We start from the raw sequence: 24,758 nt of genomic DNA, 5'->3' as shown, positions 1-24,758 counted from the left end.
TCATGAAGTGTATTTGGTAGCAGTAGTCAATTCGAATTTTCAGAAGTTTATTGTGATTGCTGATATTTCGGAAGTCATGTTCTTTCAAATCTTAGAAACTTTTAGGACTATATTTACACAAAAAATGGAACAGCTTCAAACATTTGAAGTCTTTGTGATAACTTCTCCCCTAATTTGTTTGAAGAGTTGGCACGATATCATAACAAATTGAATAGTGACGATTTTTGAACTTATACAGTGTAAACTTACATTTCCATTAGTCGGTTGATTTCTTTTTGGAGAAACCTCTTTGAAAAAAGTTATGGTCCTGTTAAAAAGGTAACATTCTTGACTATTCAAGAGCTCATATCTTCCCGGGGTGATATCACACCAAAAATAATCAATCATAAAAAGGAAGACCTAGGTTTTTACTATTAAAATCAGAAAATTAAAGGCAATGAGTTTATTTATGGCTTAGCGGAAACATTTTTTTCAATTCCGAGCCGAGCAAGTTAGGTGAAATTGTCCCAGAACTGGACTAAAACATTACTAAAGATTTGGGGGTTTCCTGGTAATGGTGTTTTCTTTTTTCTAAGTTCTTGATTTAAGGAGGTGATCTTTTCATAAAAAGCTCACTCTATACCACGGAACTACAAACATTGAATAAATCTTTTTGCACTTTTTCTCTTCTCTACAAAATATTGAACTCTTCTCTAATTCTGATTCTTCTAAAGTTGTATTTTCTGACGTCTCTCCTTCCCCAATTCTCCTTTCCCATTCGTTTTTCGCAAAAAAATGTCTCAAATTTCAGGACCAAAAACTTTCGGCCTTCTCTTTTTCCTTTTTTCAAAAATTTCGTATTCCGTTTGTCTCTTTTTTTCTTCTGTTCTCGAACTTCATTGTTGTTGATGTGAGATTGTTTCTTTCAGTTCAAAAGAGTTGCCAATGGTTTCCTGCTCGAGTGGGCGTCCTTTTTCACGGGGGACCCCTGGTAACCTGATAGTTTCGGCGAACTTTGTCAGTTGCCCTCCTGTTGGTCTTTTTGTGAAAACAAGAAGAAAAAGAGAGAAAGAATTATAAATTCTTATATAAACAAATAGGTATTCCCTATTTATGCTCTTTTTCGATCACTGATGAGTTCATTCGATGGCTGAGACTTTTTTTTTTGAAATTTCTTTGATTCACCAGAAATTCATGTAAAACTAGTTTATGCATTTCTTTTTCTTCTTCTTCTCAAAAGTCTTATCAGAATACAGTACGGTTTCCCACACTCCATCCCACACACGTCCTTTCTGAGTCATAACTAACCGACTCTCAAAAAAGTTATAAAGAAGAAGAAGAAGAAGAAGAAGACGTTCCCATATGAATCACTTGTTTAAATACATCATGACTTCTTGTAATCCAATTCAAAAAGACACTTGTCTTTTTCTGTATTCTTTTGTCAGAAAACACTTTATTGTAATGTGTGACAACAGGTTAAAGTGCGTGAGAATACCATTGAAGACGGTATTTTTTCTTCTTTTCTTTTTCCTTTTTTCTCTTTCTTTTCTGACAAGATATTCGACAAGTGTTTTAATGTTCCAGGAGTTTCCACCTGCTCAATTTGATTGAAAATGGACGAAATCGAAAACAACAGATGAAAAAAGTGGTTAAATTCTGATTCCAGGTGATAAAAATTACATTTTATGAGAAAGAATGGTACATGGAATTCAGGAGTTCTCAGTGCCAAATGTTTTGAATAAATGTCTAGCTACAGTATCCATGGAGACTGGTCGAGAACTCTGTTCAGATGAATAATGGGCGGAGCTTCAGGTGGCTCGTCTCCGGTTTGTAGGGCTGATAGAAACTTTGTATTTCGTAAAGGAATTCGTCTGTAGATCCTACATTTGTATATTCTAGATTCTGGGGGAATCAGGAAGTAAGTTGCTCGGTTTTTTAAATAGAATTCCGCATTCGAATTTCAGTTTTCTTTTCCGTAATTGGGCCAAGAAGGTTTGCAGACAAACGTTGAGACAGTGTCACAGATTTTTCGATCAATTTAATTCAAGTATCGTATACAGAAGGAGGCTAGAGCTCCACATCTGCAGTTACCAACTTTTCAGCCTTTCCTAGATTTCAATGGTCTCTGAGGAAGTAGCCTTTTTCAAGTTTTATACCAGCACTGTAAATTTGGAGATGATTAGAATCACTCTTTAGAACTTTCTGTTTGAGACCACCAATCCAAAAGAATTCAAAATGAGCCTTCCTGATAATTAGTGCATCCTTACGTTGTCTGTCTTCTCGCTTTCCACCCAAAAACTGATCACTTCATTGCCAAAGATCAAGTTCCTATTGCTCCGCGAGCTCTTATCTCATCTGCGTCTCTCACTCTCTAACTATCTCTTTTGTCTTATTCTTTCTGCAAACCAAAGGCCATCGAACATGGATAACCGGGAATGGCAGAAAAAAGAAAACAAGAAAGACCTACACCTGTTTCTTCTCGAACATCAATGCCATCTATGAGTCATTTCTCAACTTTTTGAACCATTTCCCTTTCATCTTTTGTTGGTCTTTCGATGGTTACTTACTTCTTATTTGCTCGAGAACAAATCAGCATCAATAGGGGTTTTTTTGGCGAGTTCTCGAATCAGCAGTTAACTTTATTTTCTCATTTTTCGAGTGGTCTTTCGTTCCTTTTGTCCACTTTTTAATTTCCGCGTTAACCTCCTTTTCCATTCTTATTCTTATTCTAAAACCAATCCTTCTCCGTTCATTTTCTGGCTTCATTTCCTTTTTTATTTTTCTATTTTTCTTACTTTTAACCTCATCATCTGCCTTCTTCCTCTATTTTCCTTTCCCATATCATCTCAAATCAGAACGGTAAACTCTAAACAATCTGTTTCGGTGAAGTTGAAAAGAGGAAAAGAGAAAAGAGCAAAAAGTTTTCTTGTGGGAACTGCAAACAAAGGAATTGCGAAAAGAAGAGAAAGAGTCTAGTTATACGGGGGTGTAGAGGAACATGTTTTCTCACACAGGGATTACGGTAGAAGAATCTGAATTTCAGATTATTCCGGGAGAAAAGGAACTTTGAAATTCTGATATTTTTATCATCTCATTTCTCTTTTGGAAGGAGAAGTTCTCTACTGTAAAGCTAGTCTTAACCTTTTCTTCTGATTCGTTTTATGTCTTCAAAATGTTTATTCAGATGTCCAGATGTCTAGAGGCATGGACATCTGGTTTTCCGTTTGCATATCACTACTTCCTGCTCTGGAGAATTCCCTAACTCAGCTTCAGACCATCGGGTCGAAACGTTCCCCCGAGCCCTCTTTCCATATTTAGGTATTCACTGTAAAACGAGCGTTTCAGAGCTCTCTTCGAATATCCGATTTCCGACTTCTTGACCCCAATCCTTCTAAAATATTCCATTAATCCTTGAAATTGTTCTTCTCCAAACAAAAGGACGCCTTCTTTTTTAATTTCAAAGACGAACCCATTTCTCATTTCCCCTCTTCTTTCCCCTTTTTCCTCTTTTTCACTCGCTTCTAAAACCCAATTAATCAAAAAAGCGAGCCAATATACAAGAAGAAATAAAAAGATGGATGTGTCACGTCAGTCAGTTTGATGTATTCCTCCGCCCTTTCCAAAAGAAATCCTTGATGGACGACGATTTACGTTGGCGTTCGTTTTCCCTTTATGGATAACAACTGACTTTTTCTTTTCGAATTTATGCATTTTACTATTTTGGAACTTGCAATCGAGACATCAGTTTGATTAGTTCAGAATCTTTGATTGATTGATTTATTTATTTGAAGGACTTTCACCACTTATACAAATAAGAAAAAAAAGAAACAGTTATAATTTAAAAATTAGAGTGTTTAAGTATTAAAAAGGGTTCCACAAAATTAAAAGAAATATTACATCGAAATACATCGGAATTAGGAAAACTGGGGAATATATCTTGTGACGGGATACGGTAGTCTTTAATGTATTCGCTGAGATTCGGAGGTGTAATTTTCAGAGAATAAGAAAAAGTGTCCAAACGGATTGCTAATTTTCTTTTAGCTCCATCAAAACTAGTTGTGAAAAATTTAGAGTCGATTAAGATCATTCTCTTTGTTTGTACCTTGACTACTGTATATTTTTGTAAAATTAATTTTGAAAATTCTCTTCGATCAGAAAAGCACAAAAAGAGTTATCATACTCATATGTAGTTTCAAAACTTCCTCTGTCTAGTACCATGGGAACACTCCCCTTATTTTTTATTTCCTTTTCCTCTCCATCTTTCCTTCCGAAACCTTAACAAACTTGTTTTCTTTCTCTTTCTCTTTTTTCCCAACTATCGTCATCATTGAAGCCTTCTGAGTCATACTCAACCTTAAAATAATCGACTGAAAATAATCTGATTCTTTGGAGAAAAAAGAGTTTGTGCATTGATAAAGAGGAGAGAAGGAGAATGAAAAAGTGCACTGAGAACTGATTGCGGTTTTTTCATCTTCTTCTTCTTCTTATTCTTCCGGAACCAGATGAGCTGATGATCGAATCTCTTCTCGGGAGTTTTCTATTTTCTGAAAATGTATGAATCTCCTGGAAGATTTGAATTCATTCATCAGTAAGAAACAGAAAATGATCGACACAATGATAACCTGAAAATCGATTCCGAACAGATCAACTTCCGAATACCGAAATCATTGAAACCAGACTCTTGTTTTTTGTTTTGTTGTTGTCTTCTTCTTCTTTTCCCTCCCTGCTTTGGGGATTATCACCTCCGTACTCTCTTCTATTTCATATATTTCTACATTCGTCACTAATCCATTTTGTCTGATGTTTTGTGTGTCAATTGATTTCTCACGTCTTCTTCTTCTCCTTCTGAATCTCTTCCTCGTTCGTTTTCGATTCGATCCGTCTAATCGAAGATGATGACACTTTTGACCGCAAACAAAAAAAAAACGACGTCGACCTTCTCAATCTTCTTCTTCTTATTCCCTTCTAACCAGTCTATTCTGAAGAATGAAATCGATACAGACACAGTCTCGATAGAGTGATAACTTCTTCTTCTTCTTCTTCTTCTTTTCCTTTTTCTTCTTCTTTTCACCCCGCCCCTCAGTCTCCAACGGCGCCGCCCGTCTATATCTATATTGTTTTCTTTGTCTTTTTCTCTCGCACATACCTTATGTTCTGACTTCGACTGATTATTTCTGCTTTTGATTGACTCACTTGTTTTCTTTATTTTCTATGTTCTGATTGGAGGAGAACGATTGATATAATTGCAGTTTTTAGAAGAAGAACGAAGGAAAAACATTTTAATTTTCGTATTCAGCTCTTATCAGAAAAGTTCAAAAAAGTAATTGCTCCACATTAAATAGTCTTTTGGGAGAGGAGAGAGTGAGAAATAGAGCATTTAATGACTCATTTATATTTTAATGGAACTCTAAATACGAGACAATTATATCTAATAGCGTAGGACGACGCAAAGAAAAAGGAAGTGATAAGTTTTTTTTCGATGAGGAATTTCGGTTTTCTTCCGTCAATTGATCATCAAAAACTTCAACAAAGTCTGTTGTTTTGATTATCTTTTCAATCAGTTTAGACATTTTCAAACCCCGCCCATTTTTGCAGTTCATCCACACAAAACTATTTTTAAAAGATTCAAGTTCCAACCTCACTGAAAAACGCTCTAAATTCTAGTAAACCAGTCTAGTCAACCTTGAAAGTGACGAGAATATTGTTTCGTCCTCCTTTTCGAAAATATTTATTTTCGAAAAGGAATTCGATGTATTAGACACCCTGGTACCCCTTGTGATTTATTTTATTTTTTCGAATTCGAACATCATTATGAGTCAATATTTACATCTCCAACCATATTAGGTTAAGTTTTTTATTGCCTTTCTCAACCCAAAAAGTTAAGCTTATTTGGTTTCTGGTTGGTTGCCAAGAGCGGAAACCGATTTTTGTGCTCTCTCTCTCCACCCTCTCCGTTGTGCACATAGAACGGCAGGAGTTGCGAGTCTTATCAGAAATTCAGAACTTCGAAGATGTACAAGTTCTGGAAATTGTATATGAGAACTCATTTTTATCGGTGAAAAATAAGTTTTTATTTCGTCTTTTTGTCCTCAGTTCTTTTTACTCTTTTATCATCACCGCCGGCATTTATTGAGAGATCACAGACGCAGACGTCTCTATTCGTTTTCCTCTCTTCTTTTTCAACCCCATCCAACAGTGTTGCAATTTATAAGGTTGGTTGTACAAATCGTCTCCCGGCAAATTGATATCGACTATCGGTTTCTCTATTATTTTTGGTCGAGATTACTTCTTCTTCTTCTCTCTCTTCTCTTCAGAAGCACTACTAACTTATTAATGTTCTTCTTCTTCTTCTCCTTTCCAAGTCCTCCACATTTTTCTTTTTTCAATCTCTATCCGTCATTGAATTTCTATTCACATTTCAGGAGTAATTTTCACCTGTCTGAAAAGAAAATTTCAGTACATTCTGAGTGCTAAAACTGGAATATGTTTCCCACGTCAAACTTTTTTCCCACGTCTCACTCTAATGATATGATTTACTTTTTTTTATTTCCGAATTCCCAGGGCATCAATTGTATTCATATCTCCGTCTGATTTATTTTTTCTTTTCTACTCTAGTGCTGGACCGGAGTTTTTTATGAAGACTAGCGAAAAATAAGGTATTTCTGCTTCTAGTTACATTTTCCTCCAAAATATGATTTTTTCAGAGTTTCGTGCTTCATAATCTTCTCAGCCCTTTGTAGATCATTCGTAGTAACTGAGTTTCTCTCACCTGACCGACTAACATGGTTTTTTCTAGGTACGGGTCTTAAAGAGATTTTGGTTTTTCTACTTTCCTCTACATCATTCTTATTTTTAGACTGAAGCAATTCACTCGATATACTCTTTTGTACCCGATTCGTCGATTAAAAAGTGCTCGGACCTATTTTCAAGGCATGTTCTATAGTTGTATTTTTAAAACATTTCCAAAAAAAAAGTGAGCTTAAAATTGTTCCGATGCCGGAAATGGTGAGAAAATGCAGGTGCACCTCAAACACTCCGACAAGCTTATTATTAACTTTTGGTTCCTGCTTTTCTCGTTTCTCTTTTAAAAGAAATTTTTCAAGAAAATTGCGGGGATAGGTGCGAAGGCATGGAAGGCATTGAAAATAATGGAAGCTGGCTGAGCGCTTACTGAAAATCCATTTTTATTGTTTTCTCGGCACTTTTCAATGATTTTCTGAATGTTTTTCTGAAGCAAACCTTTTTAAAAACGAGATTTCGGATCTGTTATTTTTCCGGAGTTTACTGTATCTGAGAAATTCTGCAAAGTGTTTACGTACAAAACTACCGTAGTCATTTCTTGGAGAAATGACTGTTTTGAGACACTGAACTACACGGTACGTCTAGTGACTAATCACTTTTTCGTCAGTTTTATATTTCGAAATACTGTTTACCACATCAAATTCACATCCTCCTCTCTATATATTTTTTAAATACCTCTCACTTACAGTTACCGCCCTCTCATAACACAGATGACTAAGGCTTTCAATTTGTTGCTTATCTTCCATTTTACTTAAAGCGTTCTTCTCTATCTTCGCACAAACTCCTCAAAGGTTTCCTCTTTTCAGGAATAAAGGTAATGAACTGCGAGGTGAAGCATGCGCTACACTGCGCCGTGTTAGTGGCGTGGATCGTATGTTTTGCCTACTTCTGCGGCGTATTCACCGAGCCAGCAGAAGGAACTGTACCCGCAAGTCCTGTTGCCAGGTAAGTCATGATATCATAAGAATTTATGATTATGAACTCAAAAAACCCATCTGTTATCAATTTGTGATATATTGCCGGAGAACACAGAAATAATCACAATTTCATGTGTGTCTTTTCAGCTATGGACTCGTCTGGACCATCTGTTTGTATTTGCTTCGATTCACTGCTCTTCTCGTTTTACCACAATGCCTCTGCAATCTTTGCGGGTTAATGATGTTCAACGCATTCAGAGAGAAAGTGAGTCATTGTTATATTTTAATTTTCAAAACAGTGGAAAATTGTAGGTGCAATTGAAAGCAGCACCACTTCTGTCACCATTCGTTTGTTTCCGGGTCGTCACGAAAGGAAACTTTCCGCTTCTCGTCAAAGTAAGTGTAAAAGAGGGTTTATTTTAATTTTGTCTTGCTCCTCATTTCCCGTTATCACCGATAACAGAAATTTACGTGTTCTTGGCAATTTGATAAAATTCCACGAGGGAACTTTGGCATGTTGATAATTAGATGATGGCAGCAAAAAAGGACGTATTGAACTAAGAGGAACCTGGAATTTCTCATTGTTATTAAATCAACTCAAACGCCGAATTCTTTTTGTCGCCTATGAGAAAATTAGACATGAAGTCAACGTTTTATGAGTAAAAGTGTCGCGAAAGACGATAAGAGAGTGCGTTTTTCACTGATACAAAGAACAAAAGTTGGGAAAATTGATGGGAAAACTGAGGGGTGTGTCGATGTCGTTGATTTAGTCATTGGCAGTGAGCATGGCATAAAATTCATAAGTTTCGTGCAAATATCAATGGAGGATGGGTAGAAAAAAGTGAAAAAGGAGCCAGAGAGTGTAGTTGATAAGAAAAACCAACTTGACACACGTGGAATAATGACATGATTAAAAGTTTAAGCCGTGTAAAAAGAGAAAAGTGACTCATACTATTTGATGTTTTGCAGGAGAACATTGATACAAACATGAAGAAGTGCTTCGAAGCCGGTATGGAGAACTTTATATTCGAAGTTGTCACCGATAAAGCCATCAACTTGCCACCAAATCCAAGAGTTAGAGAAGTCGTCGTTCCGACTGCTTACAGAACAAAAAGTGGAGCCAAGTTCAAAGCTCGTGCTCTTCAATACTGTCTGGAAGATGATGTGAACATTCTTCAACCAACCGATTGGATTGTTCATCTTGACGAAGAAACACTACTCACTACAAATGCCATCTGTGGAATTTTGAACTTCTGTGAAGACGGAACTCATCAATTCGGACAAGGAGTCATAACCTATGCAAACGGTGACATTGTGAATTGGCTGACAACTCTTAGTGATTCATTCAGGTGAGTGATGATAAGACAATGATGTATTACTTGAGTCACGAAAACATAAGTTCAAAAGAACACGTATTTAATTTTTTGTTGCAGAGTGGCCGATGATATGGGAAAACTCCGGTTCCAGTTCAAATTATTCCACAAACCACTTTTTGGATGGAAGGGATCATATGTGGTGACTCAAGTTGAAGCGGAACGGGATGTATCATATGATCATGGAATGGAAGGATCCATCGCTGAAGATTGCTTTTTTTCGATGATTGCAATGAAACACGGATACTCTTTTGATTTCATTGAAGGAGAAATGCACGAAAAGAGTCCATTCACGATGTGGGACTTTTTACAACAGCGGAAGCGTTGGTTGCAAGGGATTCTACTCACTGTTCACTCTTCGAAAATTGCCATTTGCCATAAAGTGAGTCTTTAAAAAAAGTTAAAAAGCCAAAAATGTTATTCAGGCACTACTGGCTCTTTCATTATACGCATGGGCAACAATGCCACTAACATCTCTTCAAATATTCCTTTGTCCACTTTTCCCATTGCCAAGGTTTCTCCTATTCGATTTCTTGCTCTCGTTTGTTGGAGCCGTAAACCTCTACATGTACATTTTTGGAGTTGTCAAATCGTTCTCACACAAATATCGTAACAGCTTCCTCCGTCTTGGAATGTATTTAGCAGGAGCTCTTATGACGATTCCATTCAATATTCTCATTGAGAACGCTGCTGTTCTTGTTGGAATGTTTGGACGAAAAGACCAATTCTACGTTGTCAACAAGGATATTCAAACTGTATAATAACGACAAGTACAGTGAGTTTACAAATTTAAAATTACTTTCAATAACTTGTTCATTTCAGAAAATGATCTGATGTGCCGTTCTTCTCGAACTCCCTCCTTTCTTTCCATGATTATAAATGAATAGCCAAATAACTACTTGTTGAAATTATCTGCCCGCCGATCTTCTTGCCGTCTTCACCGACTCAAGAAGTCGTCCACCATTTATTTCACCCTATTTTGCCAAAATTCTAACCTCTTCATTTCCCATTACTTCCTCTACTTCATTTGCTCACCTTTTGCTCCCCTGTTGTGATTTTTATCTCCGGTCTATTCTTAGAAGAAACGATGAAAACTTAGTGATCGCGCGTCGCTCCTGAATCAACCACTCGCTGCCGCCTTCCCGCAATGAGATCTCTTGCTGATAATGACTTTTGATTTTAGGTGCACACCGTTCGTTCTGTGGATGATACTCTTGATTCCTGTTTCATGGACGTGTTTTTAGGCTATTTGCATTTGAATCTTACAACTATATTGCATGAATAGACTAAATTCGTGTTGAAGTTTCCACACGCTAACTCGACTTATTTTCACATTGCTCAGTTTTTATTGTATGTTTAAAAATACGTTTTGCCTTTCGTTGTAATATAAACTTTCAGTGCCTCCCTTTCCCTCAAATCTTTCTTTAGGAAACGACCCATCCCCGTTTGAAAAACTTCACATCCACCACCCAACCCCACACACCGGCTTATGATCTCGTGTATCGCAGTTTACGTGTTTTCGTTATCAATTGATTTTTATCCTAAAGATTTTAAAACTGATAAATGCTTAGAATTTGATGTTAAAGCTGTACAAATATGAAATGATAAACACAGAAATTTAGATCTAAAAATCGTCGTTCGGTTTTTTTCTTGAATACAGAAGGAATGTGATAAGTATGAGAAAAAAGTACAATTTCCATGTTTCGCAAGAATCACAGAAACGTCTTCTGAATTCAGAATTAGCTTTTCCAATTATAAAAAAAAACCTCAAATTGCGTTTTCGGTATCCGGATCCGCCCACTGCGCAAGGCTTGATCGGTCACCATCCTGGCTGTGATAAATCGGTGCAAACATTACCAATTTATTAATTTTTTGGAGGGATAAACGAAACAAAAGAAGAAATAGATCGTGTTGCATTATACAGTTAAAGCTATTGACGCTAAACAAGGAAAGACTTTGATATTCAGAAAAGAAGTCTTCCGTATTTCCTGAATCGCTGATTCTTCCGTAACGGCTCTTCGTAGAAGCAATGTCTAATGGGCCCTCCTTCTGCCGGACTAGTCTAAAATGTTGGGATTTCATAAGTTACCAGGATTGGAATCTTACTTTTCTTCTTTCAACCAATGCTGATCCAACAGTAGACGAAACGATTTCCTTTGCAAGAAATGCTAGAAACACCTGAGCTGGTTCAGTACTTACTGGAGGATTTCCGAGCCATGAAATGAGCATTTGTCTGTTGTTTTTCGTTGTAATTCTTTTTCTGGAATAGTGATAGGGTTTCATGAAACAAATTCTCGAGTGACTTTTTCGTAGCATAATTGTTCTTTTTTTTACAGAAAACTATTTATATTATCTCAAACGTGTATTTTGAGATATCGAACAATTTAACGAGGTCCAATATAAAATGAAAAACACCCTTACCTTTTCCTTCGGGTCAGATTCGAACTCATCGAGCTGTATACTGGTGTAAGTGAATGTAACTGGAAACTAACACGACGAGCAACAGCAAAACGATTATATTCATCTCCTGTCATATCTTCGATAACAGTTTGAAGTGCGTATACTTTCTGGTCATGAGTTTCATCTACCACATCTTCGAACGTATTGAATCTCATTTTCGCAGTTGAAAATGCCTTTTTCACATCGTTCAGTAGATTTTCTTCAAATGATACAGTACCATATTTTTTCTTTTTCTTGTTCAAATATTCTCCTTCTTCTCCTCCAACTTCTCCTATTTCATCCATTGGATCAACTTCGTCTTCGACAACTTCATCCTGAAACTTCAAACTTTGGAAATAGCGAATAATATGAATCGAACCTTGTCGTCGTCATCCTCAATATCTTCCTCGACGTCTTCTGTGCCATTACTTGAATATGATTTGGCTTTCAAAAAATTCGCCATTTCGACTCGATTTTTCAAGTATTTGATGAATCTATATAATACTCCAGTTTGTTTTTGCAACAATGGTAGCATATGTTCCAATTTTATGTGGACGAATCTGGAATTTTCTTAACCGTTATAGCAGTATTTGAAAAAATTTCCACTCACTTATTGTTATGAACGGACACTACGTCTTGTAAAAATAAAATCAGTTCATTTTTTAAGATGTTCACAACAAGATCTTCGTTTTCTTGAAGAGGATTTTCATCGTCGCCTGAAGTAAACATTAGGCTCGTTACGACACTTCGAATTGATGGCTCAAGTTCATTTGAATCTTCCACTGAAACAAGAAAGTTATGAGAAATTGGAAATGGATCCCTGGTAGTCTTTCGACAGAAACTAACACTTTTCTTCATATTCCCCAACTGGAGCAGACTTCATAGTCGTCGCCTTCGTCTTCCGGACTCTTTTAGTCGGCATCTGAAGTTTCTATGATAGTAATAGTTTTATTACTAATGTTGGCAGCAGGTACACTCTTTGTGAGCGTGAATTAGTGCAATAACAACCTTAATAGGAAAATAGAAAGATAGACGATTGAAGCGAAAAGTTTTACTTTTTTTTACAAAAGCGAACATGTGAAAAGATATTGGTGATAGAAATATTAACAACAATTCGTGGGAGTGAATGGGGAACGAGATTTCGGAATTTTTCATAGAAATTTTTCGAGAGATGTTGATTTTGGGTAATATAAATTGATTATAAGTCATGGGGTGAATCGATCGATTCGGAATAAACAGTAAGTTTAGATGAATTGTTCGGCCCACTCGTTCAGACAGTTGAAGGCGCTCTTTGCATGATTTGCTGTGACTCCAGCAGTCTCTTTGAGCCATTCAACGAAGAGATCTTCGTCTTTCTTGAGAAGAAGGTATTGTCCGAAGAGCACGTAAGCCTGAAAACGAAATCAGTTAAAACTACTTTGAAATTCGGGAAAAACTCACTTTATCGAATCCAGCGTCTGTGAGTTTAGTTCCGTATGTTGGTCCGATTCCAGCGATACAAGTCACTTCTTTGTCGCCCATTGGCTCTCCAACAAACTCGCGATGCTTAACAGAGGTCGACATTTTCTGGAATAATATGAATGTTTACAAGTATTCAATAGGAATAATATTGTTTTAACACGAAGCGAAGTTTTCGAAAATATTAGAAACAGCGATGTTGCGAAATAAATGGAAAACCATGAAAAAATACTGGTAGCAGACTCACAAGACACTCTCTTTTAAACAAAACGCTTCGCGGCGAAAATAGGCGGAGTTGTGCCGTGTAGCGCGTTTACACATTCTCTGCGTCTCTCTTTTCGTGTAGTCTCTTCAGTCTCAATATGTTGCATCAGATGGTGAATCTGTTCTCACTATAGTTATAATAGTTTCCTGGGAAAGTAACCAGGGTCACAAGAGATAGAAAATCAATAAGGCAAAATATTGAATACAAGAAATGTTATTTATACATAGCTGAAAATAACTTATGTGAAGAATACCGTTTCAGAGCAAAATAATCGGAGACAAGACAATTAAACTATTCCGGACTCGTTTTAGTGATGATGACGTCTTTCATATTGAAGAATTGCTGGGTCAGGTGGAGAAGCGAGGGGAGAAAACTTAAGATTCGGCTGGGCAATCCTATGACGGCAAGCAAAACGCCCAATTTCATCGGCCAACTTCTCGGGGCTATCTTCCTGTAAGATTCTCATATGAGAAGTTGAAGATAAAATTTGAGTACCTGTACACAATGTCCAACTTTTGGAAGAACACAGGTTTGGAACTTTCCTTGCATTTGACCAATCGTCAGATCTTTGTCGAGTCTATCCACTCCCGCCAACACCAACAACTTTGGAACCGCACATCCTAAGAATTCCCGGGACAATCCTTCGAACCATCCTTTCCAGTATTGTTCGGTTGTCGTGAGATCAATCCGCCATGTATACTCGCTTTCAGACACTTCCCGAATCTGTGAAGGCATTGAAACTCGAGCAGCCATTGGATTTTTTGCAGTTCCGGAAGAAAGGCACCAACGAATCGCTTTTTCGACGGAATCAAACGAAGATGGCCGGGAATGCAAGAAGTGTACCATCCCTCCTAGAGCTTCCATTGCTGATCCTTCAACAACATCAATCACAATTAGAGCAGCCACTTTCGCGGAAATCGCTTTGGCATTGAGAGTATGAACTGCCAGTGCTCCGCCCATACTGTGACCAACGATACATACCGATTCATCAGTATCCCCATATACTTTGTTGAAAATTGCACTGATATCTCTGAAATTGAGAGCAATTGAACTTCTTCAACCCTTTACGTGTGGTCATTTAACCCTTACTCAGTTTACTTACTTGATTTGGGTTTCCTTTGAAAGATCGTGTTCATCAGCACATCGGGTATCACCGTGACCTCTCAAATCTGGAGCGATGACTCTGCATGTAACGAGTGTGCAAAGTTCTTTCTGTAATGAGAACTATTAAAAAAGCAAAAATAGAACGAGCGTTACTGCAAAGCAAGCCCACGTGAGGCCTGAATATCCTCCGCCATGAAGTAAGTAGAAAATCGGTCCTTCGTCACCCTAGAATATATTCAATTGAGCGGGAAATAACATATCTACAAACTTTCAAATAAACGTTGAATACGTCGCCATCAATATTGACTTCCCTTTTGTCATCGAAGAAGTCCGACCACGGAAGTTCTGACATTTCTCTTCTTTTTCCGGAAACAATACCGTTTCTGTAACAGATACTCACAATATATTTCACTTTGTGACAACGGCTTACGAGGACGGTACCGGAGGAGGTCTGCCATGAGTTACAGCTTGCCGGAGAAGTTTGTTCGGCTGAAATTAGTTAAATTAATAAAGAAAAAGAACTTGGGAACCAAACTCTATGAGGCGTTGTCGCCATAACTGAATTAAGGTCTGGAAGCATATCAATTTCATCATCTGACATTGTGAGCACTGAAATAACTATTTAAATTAAGGGAAAAAACTATGTTAAAAGCGAGAAGTGTAAAAATTATGACGCTGAAAGTCCACCGAAATTGCTCAACTTTTTGAAATGGAAGAGGAATTGGCAAGCATTTCCTAGGTCATTTTCGGTGTACTCCACGAGGAATAGAATAAATTCGAATGGACTTTTTTTTTGCAAGGCGCTCCTACGCTCCTCCGTTTTAGAACGTATTTTTTGTTTTCTAGTCGGTTTATTCTTCGTTCAACACACATGATTTAAGTAAAATTGAAAAAGTTGTTGTTAAAAATCCTTTTTTGGTGAGAATAAGCTGAGAACGTCAGATTATTCAACATTACTTTAAAATGTCTAAAACTTCCGAGGTCTTTGTTAAATAATTTGTTTAATTCATGCGAACTATTCAATATAATATATATTATACTCAAATATTCATAATCTTCCAGCCTACGAAATGACGGCGGATTCACTCCGCGAAAGACTGCGAAGTCGAAATGCAGATACATCTCTGTTAAATACATCACAGGCCTCTAATCGATCTGCATTTGAAGACAAACAGTCACCAGTGTGCAAATCTCGTTATGTGAATGATAATAAAAGAATTGAAACCTTGAGAGTTGCCACTCTGGAAGCCAGAATCAAATGGCACGTCGTCCTGTTAACCATCTTCTTCGTCGATGTAAGTGCTTAAGAACCTAGCGACCTTAAAATTACATATTTAGCACTTCATTCTAAACTCAACACTCACATCTATCATCATTTTCTTCGGATCGTTCTCTTCTTCAGTGTCTTACACCGTTTCCTTACTTATTATCATGTATTCATTAATCATGATTGGCTCATTCAGTTTTGAAATCAAGTTTCCGAATGCTTTAAAAGGTTCGAAATCACACTTTTCCTATTTTTGAATCAAATTTTAATATTTCAGATCTCGTACAGTCCAAGTCACCAAAGAAAACAGTTGCTTCTACCCCAGTATCTCCGTCTGCAAATGATAGTCAACAAATTCTCGATACAAGTGTCCATAGTAATGATCTTTCTTGGGTCGATTCTCATCGTTTCGGTACACCATCCTTCAAATCAAGTCAACTTCAACAATCTCCTTCACCAAATAAAACGACATCTCCATTTTCACACGCTCTTGTTAATACTTCGATCTCTGATACATCTGGAATATTGGACGATAGCAAAGGAGGATGGAAAAGTCCAGCGGCATATGGAAAACCAACAGAGAGTATTCATACGAGAAAGCAACTTGATGTTTTATTGAAATCAAACAAGAACGATGCGCCTATTGATTTGAACGCATCGCAATCATTCTCATCAATCTGGAGTGTTTTCGATTTGGGACGTAATGGAACGAACAATGCCAACAATACATACCAACTTTCGGAAGAACTCACCGACGAGACGAATGCAAATTCTTGTATGTAATGGGAATTTCATAGACTATCTAAATGTTTTATTTCAGCTTATCGTATGAAAATTGGCAAAAATGGAAGAACAGAAGTCAAAATGGTCAGACGTGGCAAGGATGGCGAGATTGAAGAAGAGGATGAAGATGAATTGAATCGTCTGCATAAAATAATGAACGCAGCTAAAAATACCCCGGAGGGAAAGGTGAGAGTTTTTTGATAATTCAAATTGTAGCCTGACATTTTCAGACTGGAATACTGAAACGCTCTAATTCAATCGACCGTGCCGGAATTCGTAGTCGTCGTCGGTCCCACGGATCACCAGAGAGAACATCAGGATCTGAAAATGAAATGAGATATCGAACTGGAGAATTGTTAACGGAAGAGCAACAGAAACGAGCAGAGTTCTTGACACGTGCCTGGATTCGTAGCACTGTTATACTTCCACTGGCTGAGCATATCGATAAAGTGAACAAACTTCTCGACAAAGAACACGCGAATCCTCCTTTGCGAATTGGCTTATCAACTGTCGATGCTCTCAAACTGGCTGCAATCGAACGAGATGCATTGAAATCATCTGATCTTCCTTTCCTTCTTCCGTTTCTCAGTGTTCACAACAATCAAAAATATTTGGTCAACCGAGTCAAAGAATTGAGTGCAACTCAGTTCATGGACGTCTACAAATGGAACTCAGGAGGCTGTGAACCAACTGATGATGTTAGCCAGATGAGTCGGCTTATCCGACGCGAGTGGAATGACTCATTGCCAACTGACGGTGTTCTCGTATTCGATCTTTTCCTGGCATATATGGATGCTCAACTCAACTCAAATTGTCTTGTGGGAGATAACAGGTAATTAGAGAGATAGAAAAAATTTCATCAAAAAGTATTTTTTCAGACTTGATCAGCCGTTCACCAGTCGTTTCTGTGTGAAAAGTCCTCGCAAGCCAACTTCAGCTCAAAAATCTCCATACAGTTTCTATCTCCATATGGTAGATTTCTTTTCCAGTTTTTCCCTAGCTAATGAATACGTTCCAGGTCACACAGTCTCCCCCACATTTCGAAGTCGTGCATATTGACGAGAACGGATATGCAGTCAAATGCAACATCCTTCGTCAAAACCCTAACCTTTTCCGCGCTATCGCTCAATTTGTTCATTTCGTTCAACAAGAAAACCATGGATACATCGATCAAACCTCAATCGGTCCATCTGGAATCAATATGGTCGTTGTTCTTGCATAAATTAAATTATCACATTTCTTTTCATCTTCTATTATGTTGTTTATTGTCGTGTTCACCCACTGGTTCATCTTTCTCCCGTTTTTGTTGCTGTTTGTTTCGATCTCTAAGAACTTCGATAAACACACATATTTTTTGCACAAGAATATCAAAATTCAATCATTCATGTCTACGATGAAACCGAGATAATAAGAGGGAAAGGGAAAGAAATCAAGCACAGAGATTGAGGAACGTTTTAAGCCAAATAATTTGGGTATGGAAACAGAAAAGAGGAGAGAGTATAAAAAGGGAAAAAATTATCTACGGTTTGGAGCTGATAGAAGCATGATTTAGGACAGGGGTAGAGACTTTGTTCGTACAAAATAATTATATTATACCAGTAGCACTAAAGATCAAAAGGCGCTTCAAGAGTACTCACAAGAGTGGCGCTAAACGTGCTTACTGCTGTCACTTCAGAAAGAACGAGAGAAAGAGAAAAATGTATCCGAGTGATTCGATGTAGGAAGTGACAGAGTGATGAAGAACGGCTGGATTAATCCTAGCCCAATAAGTTAAACACTTTCTATGGTACTCCAAAAAAGAAACACAATGGAACAAGAGAATAGAAAAAAGGTGCCATGGGTGTTTCCTTTTTTACCTAAGTTAGGCAAGAAGCAAGTAAAATTGACGAAAAACATGAACATTAAAAAAGTGGATATTGTCAAATGGACGGTAAACGTGTGAAACTCGGGAAGTGTGGTGCAGGAGAACATGATGATGAGAATGTGGAAGCAGGTGATGGCGAAGACGGTGACCGGTTCGATGAATGGAAACCAGGAAGACTATTGAAGGTTCAGCTGAAAGCGTTCTACGTCAGAAACGTCGCCCGGCTCATTGTTTGACATCACCCCCGAAGGTCCAGGCCGGTCCATGTTGAACTCTTCCTCGTCATCGCTCTCAGCAGACCTGCTAATCGCACTCCTCTCGCTGCAATTTGCGTTTACTTCCACGTCGGTCCAAGTTTACGAACCTCGCTGAATTACTATCATTTTCGTCACGATAAACTTCCTGATGATTATTTCCGTCGAACGGCTCGGGAATCGATCCATCCGGATACAGTCGTTCCAGAACCTGAAAGCATAAAAGAGAAATACAGACTGGAATAACGACGTCAAACCTCTGGAGGACAATCTGGTTTAGGTGCTTTTCCACCAAATGGTAACAGGAATGGATGTTTGAGAGCATCACGTGCTGTTGCTCTTTTCTCCTGGTCGAATTCAAGCATTGGTCGTAGGAAACTCTCGAATTGTTGCGCGTCTTCATGAGACCACTCGTATTTTTGTCTCAGAACCTCGTATAATGACCATGGTTTCAGCTGGTGAATGTGAAGTAGATTTCCATTTTTGTGAAAGAACTCCCTCCAATGTTTACCCTTTTTGTAGATTGATGGAGAAATTTGTCCCAGTAATTCTGAGATGTGAGCGAGATGATCCTCGTCACGTGAGTAATTGTCGCCTTGATGTGGTTCAAATAAGTAATCGCCGGTAGCCAACTCGAAGGCCATGCAAGCTGTACTCCAGATATCAGCTGGTGGTCCGTAACCAGATCCAATCAACACTTCCAGTGCTCGATACTGACGAGTTTGAATGTCGTCCGTGTAATGATGATTCACCCAACAAGCGTTTCCGAGATCTGCTATCTTCACATCAATATCACAATAAGGATCAGAAATGTTTGGTCCAACTGGAGGTGCTGGTAGGACTCCTCCAGGTGGAAGCATGGCCATAGGCGAACTGAGGAATTCAGCTGATGGGGATGATACATCTCCAAACTTGCATTCTGGGTCACTGAATGGAGTCAACGTTCTTCTATCGAAACGATCAGGACTTTTTATCTCGACCTGAAAAAAATATTAATTTAATATCTTATTTCAATTGCTCCGCACCTTAATGCCATTTCCATTCACAGTGTCCTCCATATTGACATCCTCAACTTGAGATGTATTGAAGCTATCCAGCTCCTGAAAAAATATATTAGGTAAGGAATGAAACTACGCCAACTAATATCACAACATAGTAAGGCTTGATAAATATGAAAATTAGGTACAACTTCGACGAACTCTACTAAGACGGAAACGACGAAGAGTTGCAGACCGCATGCCGATGAACCAGTGAAATAAATAATATCGAAACTAGTGAGTCAGGTGGGGAAAATAAAAGAAAACGAAGGAGAAAGGTCTGTGTTGACAAGCTTCTTCCAGTGGTTGGTTGCAGAGTGAAGATAAGTGTGAATCGAGGAGGAATGAGAAGGATCCGTGTCAATACAACCAAACACTCACAGCAACATTTTCATTCATGATCACCTGAGTTAGATGATACGTCTGGTTGCAGACGCCTCCAACCTGTGGATAAAGAGCTGGCGGTGGAGGAACCGATCTGGGAGATGACGGCGTGTTCACACAAGAACTGTCTTGCAAAAGTTGAGGAATCGGACCATTGAAGAGTAGCGACGGAGGACGCATTCGTACACCATTTTGCTATATTTTTATTTTGTTAAAAGTTATTATTTGCTCATTCGATTGATCTTATAACTTCTAATTTTTACACAACACACCACTGTCGAAAACTCACCGGTGCATTGTTGTAAGCCTCTTGTAAACCGTTAGCATCCATTTTAAGACCCTCAAGTCCAGCCAATTCAGCTTCCAGCTTTTCACGTTGCTTTTTAGCCTTCTTTTTAAGCTTCTTCTTTTTGTTTTTCGTCATGTTTTCTTGCGCCATCTTTACCATATGATCCGGCGCAGTACTGACAGCTGATCCACTCATTTTCATGTTCATCTTCCGGGCCACCACGGCGTGCTGAGCCATAATCTGCAAACAAGGGAAAATTAGCAAGAAAAATGAGATAATATCGACATACCTTTATCTCTTCCCGACTCATAGTAATTAACACGTTTTCTGGTTTGATATCAGTGTGAATTATTTTACACTGCTCATGCATGTATCTCAATGCTTCCAGAATTTGCTTGCAAATTTTCCTAACTTGTTCGAGATGAAGTCCGCGGTAATTCGACCGTATAATCAGCTTCAAAAGATTGCATCCAAGAACTTCGAAAACCATTGCAACGTGTTGTCCATTGATTCCAGTAACAGTGAATTCGTCGAGAAGTTGAACAACTTTATGGCATCCAGTATCAGTAGGATCAGCACCTCGAACACAAAGAAGCAGCTGAAAATTTTCAATACATAAATTTCAACCTATCTAAACAACTGCTCCGTTCTCCGAAACAATCAGAAAACAAAAGCAAAAAAATACAACTTCTGTCATTGTGTTTGATGTCTTTTTGAAAGTATTACACAAAGCCACTTGTTGTATGTGGCTCACTTGAGCCAATCAACGTTCTTTTCAAAACTAACCTTGATTTCGTCGAGAGCGGCTTCCGTGTAATGCTCAGCTGATTTCACAATTTTCATAGCGGTGAATCGTTTTTCCTGAGTATCCCAAGCTAACCAAACTGTGGAAAAATGACCCCATCCAAGCTTGCGAATCACATGATATCTTGCGTTAAATACATCTCCAATGTTGACTGGATGGTAACCACCTCGTTTGTAATCACGCGGATCTTCTTGCTCTTCGTCATCTGAACCAAGTTGCTCTCCGGGATCCTGAAAATGTAGATTGAAAATATGATGAAATAAGTTTGGAAACAAACCAATGGATCTTGGAAAGAATCTGAATGACCGCCACCTCCACCTGGGGAATCACTTCGACCAGGACTCACACTAAGATCATCCATACGTTCTTCATTAGCATTCACTTCATTCCTGAAAAATAAAAATAAATTTAATAAATAGCAGACTTGCAACGGGCCGGGCCGGGCCGGAATGAAAATTTCCAGGGCCCGGCCCGGCCCGGCCCGGTCGGCCCGGCCCGGCCCGGTCGGCCCGGAAGTTCAGTACTGAAAAAAATTCAAATTTTTTTTTCGAAAATTTCCAGATTTTTTTGAAAAATATTTCTTAAAAACAATTTTTTGTAGGTTTCGAAGGTTTTTGAAAAATATACTCCAGGAAAAATATGAAAAATTTTCAGAATATAAATTTTCGGACAAAAAATTGTAGTGAAAAAAGTTCAAAAATTCCAATCCGGGCCCACCGGGCCGGGCCGGGCCAAAACCGGGCCGGGCCGGGCCGGCGGGCCGGCCCGGAATCTTGCAAGTCTGATAAATAGAACAAGGTTGGACTGGTGACTGTGTTAGTATTTGTTTATAAGATATTACTTTTTGTTTTTTCTGGAAATAATAGATGGGCGGGGGATAGAAATAGAAGCAGAAGCACACGCGGTTCCCAGATCATACTCGAACATTTGAATTTCGATATCGTCTGAGTCGTAAGAAGTAGCACTGCCGTCCTCGACGTCGCCAGTAGAAGTAGACGATGTCGACGAGGAGACTGACGAATCAATCGTTCCTTCGCTCTCTTCTCCCTCTTTTGCTGACCGCATTTCCACCGGAAGGTTATCGTATTTGGACGCATCTTCATCAACGGTTACTTCTTTTTCATTCTCATCACCTTCTGAATGACAAGATGCCAGATCTTCGATTGGGGCTTCTTCTTGTGATTCGATAGAACTCACCGAATCGACAGAATCTTCAGTGGCATCATTGACATGGAACGAGTCATCTTGTGATTCCACGTCTTCTTCGTCCGAAGCCGAAGCCGAAACACACGAGTTCATTGCTTCATCCGAACACCTCGAGCCGTCTTGAGAACGCAATGATTCCTCGTCGTCACTCCCATTCACAACTACACTTATCGACCGTGAGGACTGGTCTTGGGATTCGAGAGGTTTCTTGCCTTCACAAACTTCAGAAGTGACCATTAGAGGAGTGTCCGATATTTTGAAAGTCGACAAAACGTCTCCGTTGTCTTCCGCACTAGCGAACACCAAATTAACTTCGGTCTCTTCATTTTGTGTACTCGTACTTGTTTCTTCAAAAGAGGATACCGCAGTTTCAATTTTATCGTTCTCACTTCTTTGCTTTACAAAGAAATAAAACCGATTCTGGTCGACAAGATCTACGTTGATATTGCATGCGACGTCTGCTGATGATGCCATAAGCTGAGTGCAAATATCCGTTTCAGAGTAAGTTTCATGATCTTTCAGCTCTTCCGATTCTTCTGATTGCACACGAAACCGTCGGCGTCTCCAAGCAGCTTCATCCTCTAGTCTTTGAAACCGATCTTGACGTGGTCCGAATCCATTGAACCAACGACAAAATAGAACGACGAACATGAATAAAACAGTAGGAAAGATGTCGGTCAAGTTGAAAGAGCTGTTTGCTTCGACATAACTCGTTATACCCGGATAATCGATAGCTGGGTGGAGCAAATGTGGTGCTCGACCGGCCAGCCTGACAGACGAGCTTCAAAATCAGAGAAACTTTTTAAGTAGAGCGACAAAGTCGCAGCGAGTTAAAACGAGCAGCGACGCTTAGGGGGATGAGAGAGGAGAATAGTGGGATCGACGGAGCGAGAAGTGTGTCTCAAGAATATTGGCGGCCGCCGACGAGGCGCGAGGAGCGACTTGAAGAAAACGCGATCAGTGCGAGAAGAAACAGAGTGTTCAAGTGATAGTGATGTGGTGATTGCGGCGCCCAATGAGAGATAGAGAAGATATCCTCGGTCTCTGTTTCTCTATCTTTCGTTAGTTGTCGACAAGGTCGCGAAGGAGAAGACAGCTGACAGAGAAGAAAAGGCCAAGGTGAAAGGAATGAAGAGAAGAGAGGTGAGGGATGGACAGATGGTCGAAGGTGGGGTTGTATGAGACGAAAAGAAGGAACAACCAGTTGGCTGGCATGAGATGTGGGTGAAGAGACGATTACACCCAATAACTTATAATCATTTCATCCCAGTGCCATCAATGCGATAATCAAAGATTTATCTTAGCGCGGCAATGTTTTGCAGCGAGTAACATTTGTTATATATGACATTGTAATCATTAGATAATAAGGGAAATACTAGTCTAAATTTCTACATTTAAAGGAGAGAACTATTGATAAACTCTTACTAATATGAAAACAGTATAACACAAAAATAAACTCACCCCTCCAAATGATTCGATCCATTCGTCACGACTCCATTTTTCAAGTTTTCGTTTTTCTCACCCGCTTGAGTAGGCGTTAATGCTCCCGGATTTGTTGCTGTGGGCTGGAATAAAGAGTAATTTATTGATGAAACACATGATGGCTCACTTTCAACCGATAAGAAAGCCAATGTAATGAGTGCAAAATGCTAAGCATGATAGACAAATTCTCATATGTTGTGTTGAATGTGAGTGTGAGTGTAAAAACGAATGTCTTTTTCTTTCTATTTTTTCTGGATAAAAATTAGTGAGTATAATGGCCCTCTTCTGTCGCAGCCATTAGCAGCTAGCATCTCAGCAGTGATGACTCCGTTCTTCTTTTCGGCGAAAGAGCATAGTGCTCAGAATGAAGAGCGGGCATGTCTCTAAGGTGAGAATATATTATTGAGGACGAGTCCAAGGAAAGAGCGAGCAAAGCGCGTAAAATGGTTGGGTTGAGCGACAGAAAGTGGTTTGAAGCCCACAATGGGTCCCAAGGGGCTTTTGGAAATAAGAAATAGCCCAGTTCGGTTTTTAAAAAATGGGATGTCAGTACCCGAAAAATAGAAACAGAGCCGATTTTGAGCGATGTCAACTGAGAGGATTCGCGTTGATTTTTTCAAGAGCGCAATTCTGGGATTATTGATTTTTCACAACAATTCTGAATCCAAGCTTAACTTTGTACTCATGTATCTTGGGATGAAAATTTCATAATTCGGTTATTAATAAAAACGCACCTTCTTCTTATTGGTCTTCTTCTTCTTTTTCTTGTTTGCTAACGGTACAGTACTGTTCTTGTCTGGTCCACCCATTGTCAGCAACGAAACACGGTTTTTTCACTGAAATAGGAAGATAATCTTTCGAGAAGAAACTAGAAATGAAAAGTAAGAGAGTGAAGAACGGATTTTGAAAGTTTTCAAAACTTCATCGGAAGAAAATGAACAATAGAAGGGTTGATAAAGGGATTATATATTGTCCAGTACAATCTTTAGAAAGCATTTATTGATAAGAAGTGTATCACTGTTAAAAATAATAGTGTTTTATACAGAGAGAG

The 24,758-nt window shown here is 38.7% G+C and overlaps 7 protein-coding genes across 7 annotated transcripts; 3 read left to right on the top strand and 4 right to left on the bottom strand.

Moving 5' to 3' along the window:
• Positions 1-7,597: 7,597 nt before the first annotated feature.
• On the top strand, positions 7,598-9,831 carry GCK72_009434 (uncharacterized protein; the record flags this gene model as incomplete). The annotated part of the gene is made up of 6 exons (XM_003113053.2): positions 7,598-7,725; positions 7,845-7,962; positions 8,010-8,093; positions 8,667-9,046; positions 9,131-9,452; positions 9,496-9,831. The coding sequence occupies 6 exons, from the start codon at positions 7,598-7,600 to the stop codon at positions 9,829-9,831; spliced, it is 1,368 nt and encodes a 455-aa protein (XP_003113101.2).
• A 1,202-nt stretch (positions 9,832-11,033) lies between these two features.
• On the bottom strand, positions 11,034-12,431 carry GCK72_009433 (uncharacterized protein; the record flags this gene model as incomplete). Its single annotated transcript, XM_003113328.2, has 6 exons — positions 11,034-11,132; positions 11,177-11,330; positions 11,492-11,844; positions 11,889-12,069; positions 12,120-12,291; positions 12,356-12,431. 6 exons carry the CDS (start codon positions 12,429-12,431, stop codon positions 11,034-11,036), a joined length of 1,035 nt encoding a protein of 344 aa, XP_003113376.1.
• A 322-nt stretch (positions 12,432-12,753) lies between these two features.
• GCK72_009432 (uncharacterized protein) lies at positions 12,754-13,072 on the bottom strand (the record flags this gene model as incomplete). The annotated part of the gene is made up of 2 exons (XM_003112898.1): positions 12,754-12,900; positions 12,950-13,072. 2 exons carry the CDS (start codon positions 13,070-13,072, stop codon positions 12,754-12,756), a joined length of 270 nt encoding a protein of 89 aa, XP_003112946.1.
• A 467-nt stretch (positions 13,073-13,539) lies between these two features.
• On the bottom strand, positions 13,540-14,937 carry GCK72_009431 (uncharacterized protein; the record flags this gene model as incomplete). The annotated part of the gene is made up of 7 exons (XM_003113257.2): positions 13,540-13,683; positions 13,728-14,262; positions 14,335-14,444; positions 14,490-14,561; positions 14,605-14,719; positions 14,767-14,825; positions 14,872-14,937. The coding sequence occupies 7 exons, from the start codon at positions 14,935-14,937 to the stop codon at positions 13,540-13,542; spliced, it is 1,101 nt and encodes a 366-aa protein (XP_003113305.2).
• A 469-nt stretch (positions 14,938-15,406) lies between these two features.
• Positions 15,407-17,608, top strand: GCK72_009430 (uncharacterized protein; the record flags this gene model as incomplete). Its single annotated transcript, XM_003112918.2, has 7 exons — positions 15,407-15,631; positions 15,675-15,831; positions 15,881-16,378; positions 16,424-16,572; positions 16,617-17,218; positions 17,265-17,358; positions 17,405-17,608. 7 exons carry the CDS (start codon positions 15,407-15,409, stop codon positions 17,606-17,608), a joined length of 1,929 nt encoding a protein of 642 aa, XP_003112966.2.
• Positions 17,609-18,309: 701 nt separating this feature from the next.
• GCK72_009429 (uncharacterized protein) lies at positions 18,310-18,750 on the top strand (the record flags this gene model as incomplete). Its single annotated transcript, XM_053727380.1, has 2 exons — positions 18,310-18,401; positions 18,507-18,750. The coding sequence occupies 2 exons, from the start codon at positions 18,310-18,312 to the stop codon at positions 18,748-18,750; spliced, it is 336 nt and encodes a 111-aa protein (XP_053586957.1).
• On the bottom strand, positions 18,427-23,882 carry GCK72_009428 (uncharacterized protein; the record flags this gene model as incomplete). The annotated part of the gene is made up of 12 exons (XM_053727379.1): positions 18,427-18,571; positions 18,615-18,715; positions 18,762-19,484; positions 19,530-19,604; positions 19,923-20,120; positions 20,215-20,454; positions 20,504-20,812; positions 21,001-21,249; positions 21,297-21,408; positions 21,939-22,994; positions 23,687-23,790; positions 23,835-23,882. The coding sequence occupies 12 exons, from the start codon at positions 23,880-23,882 to the stop codon at positions 18,427-18,429; spliced, it is 3,360 nt and encodes a 1,119-aa protein (XP_053586956.1).
• Between the last annotated feature and the right edge of the window lie 876 nt (positions 23,883-24,758).

Source organism: Caenorhabditis remanei, chromosome III (genome assembly GCF_010183535.1).
Source record: "Caenorhabditis remanei strain PX506 chromosome III, whole genome shotgun sequence".
NCBI classification, from domain to species: domain Eukaryota; kingdom Metazoa; phylum Nematoda; class Chromadorea; order Rhabditida; family Rhabditidae; genus Caenorhabditis; species Caenorhabditis remanei.
The sequence above is the reverse complement of the archived record's forward strand: the minus strand, read 5'-3'. Positions and strand labels throughout refer to the sequence as shown.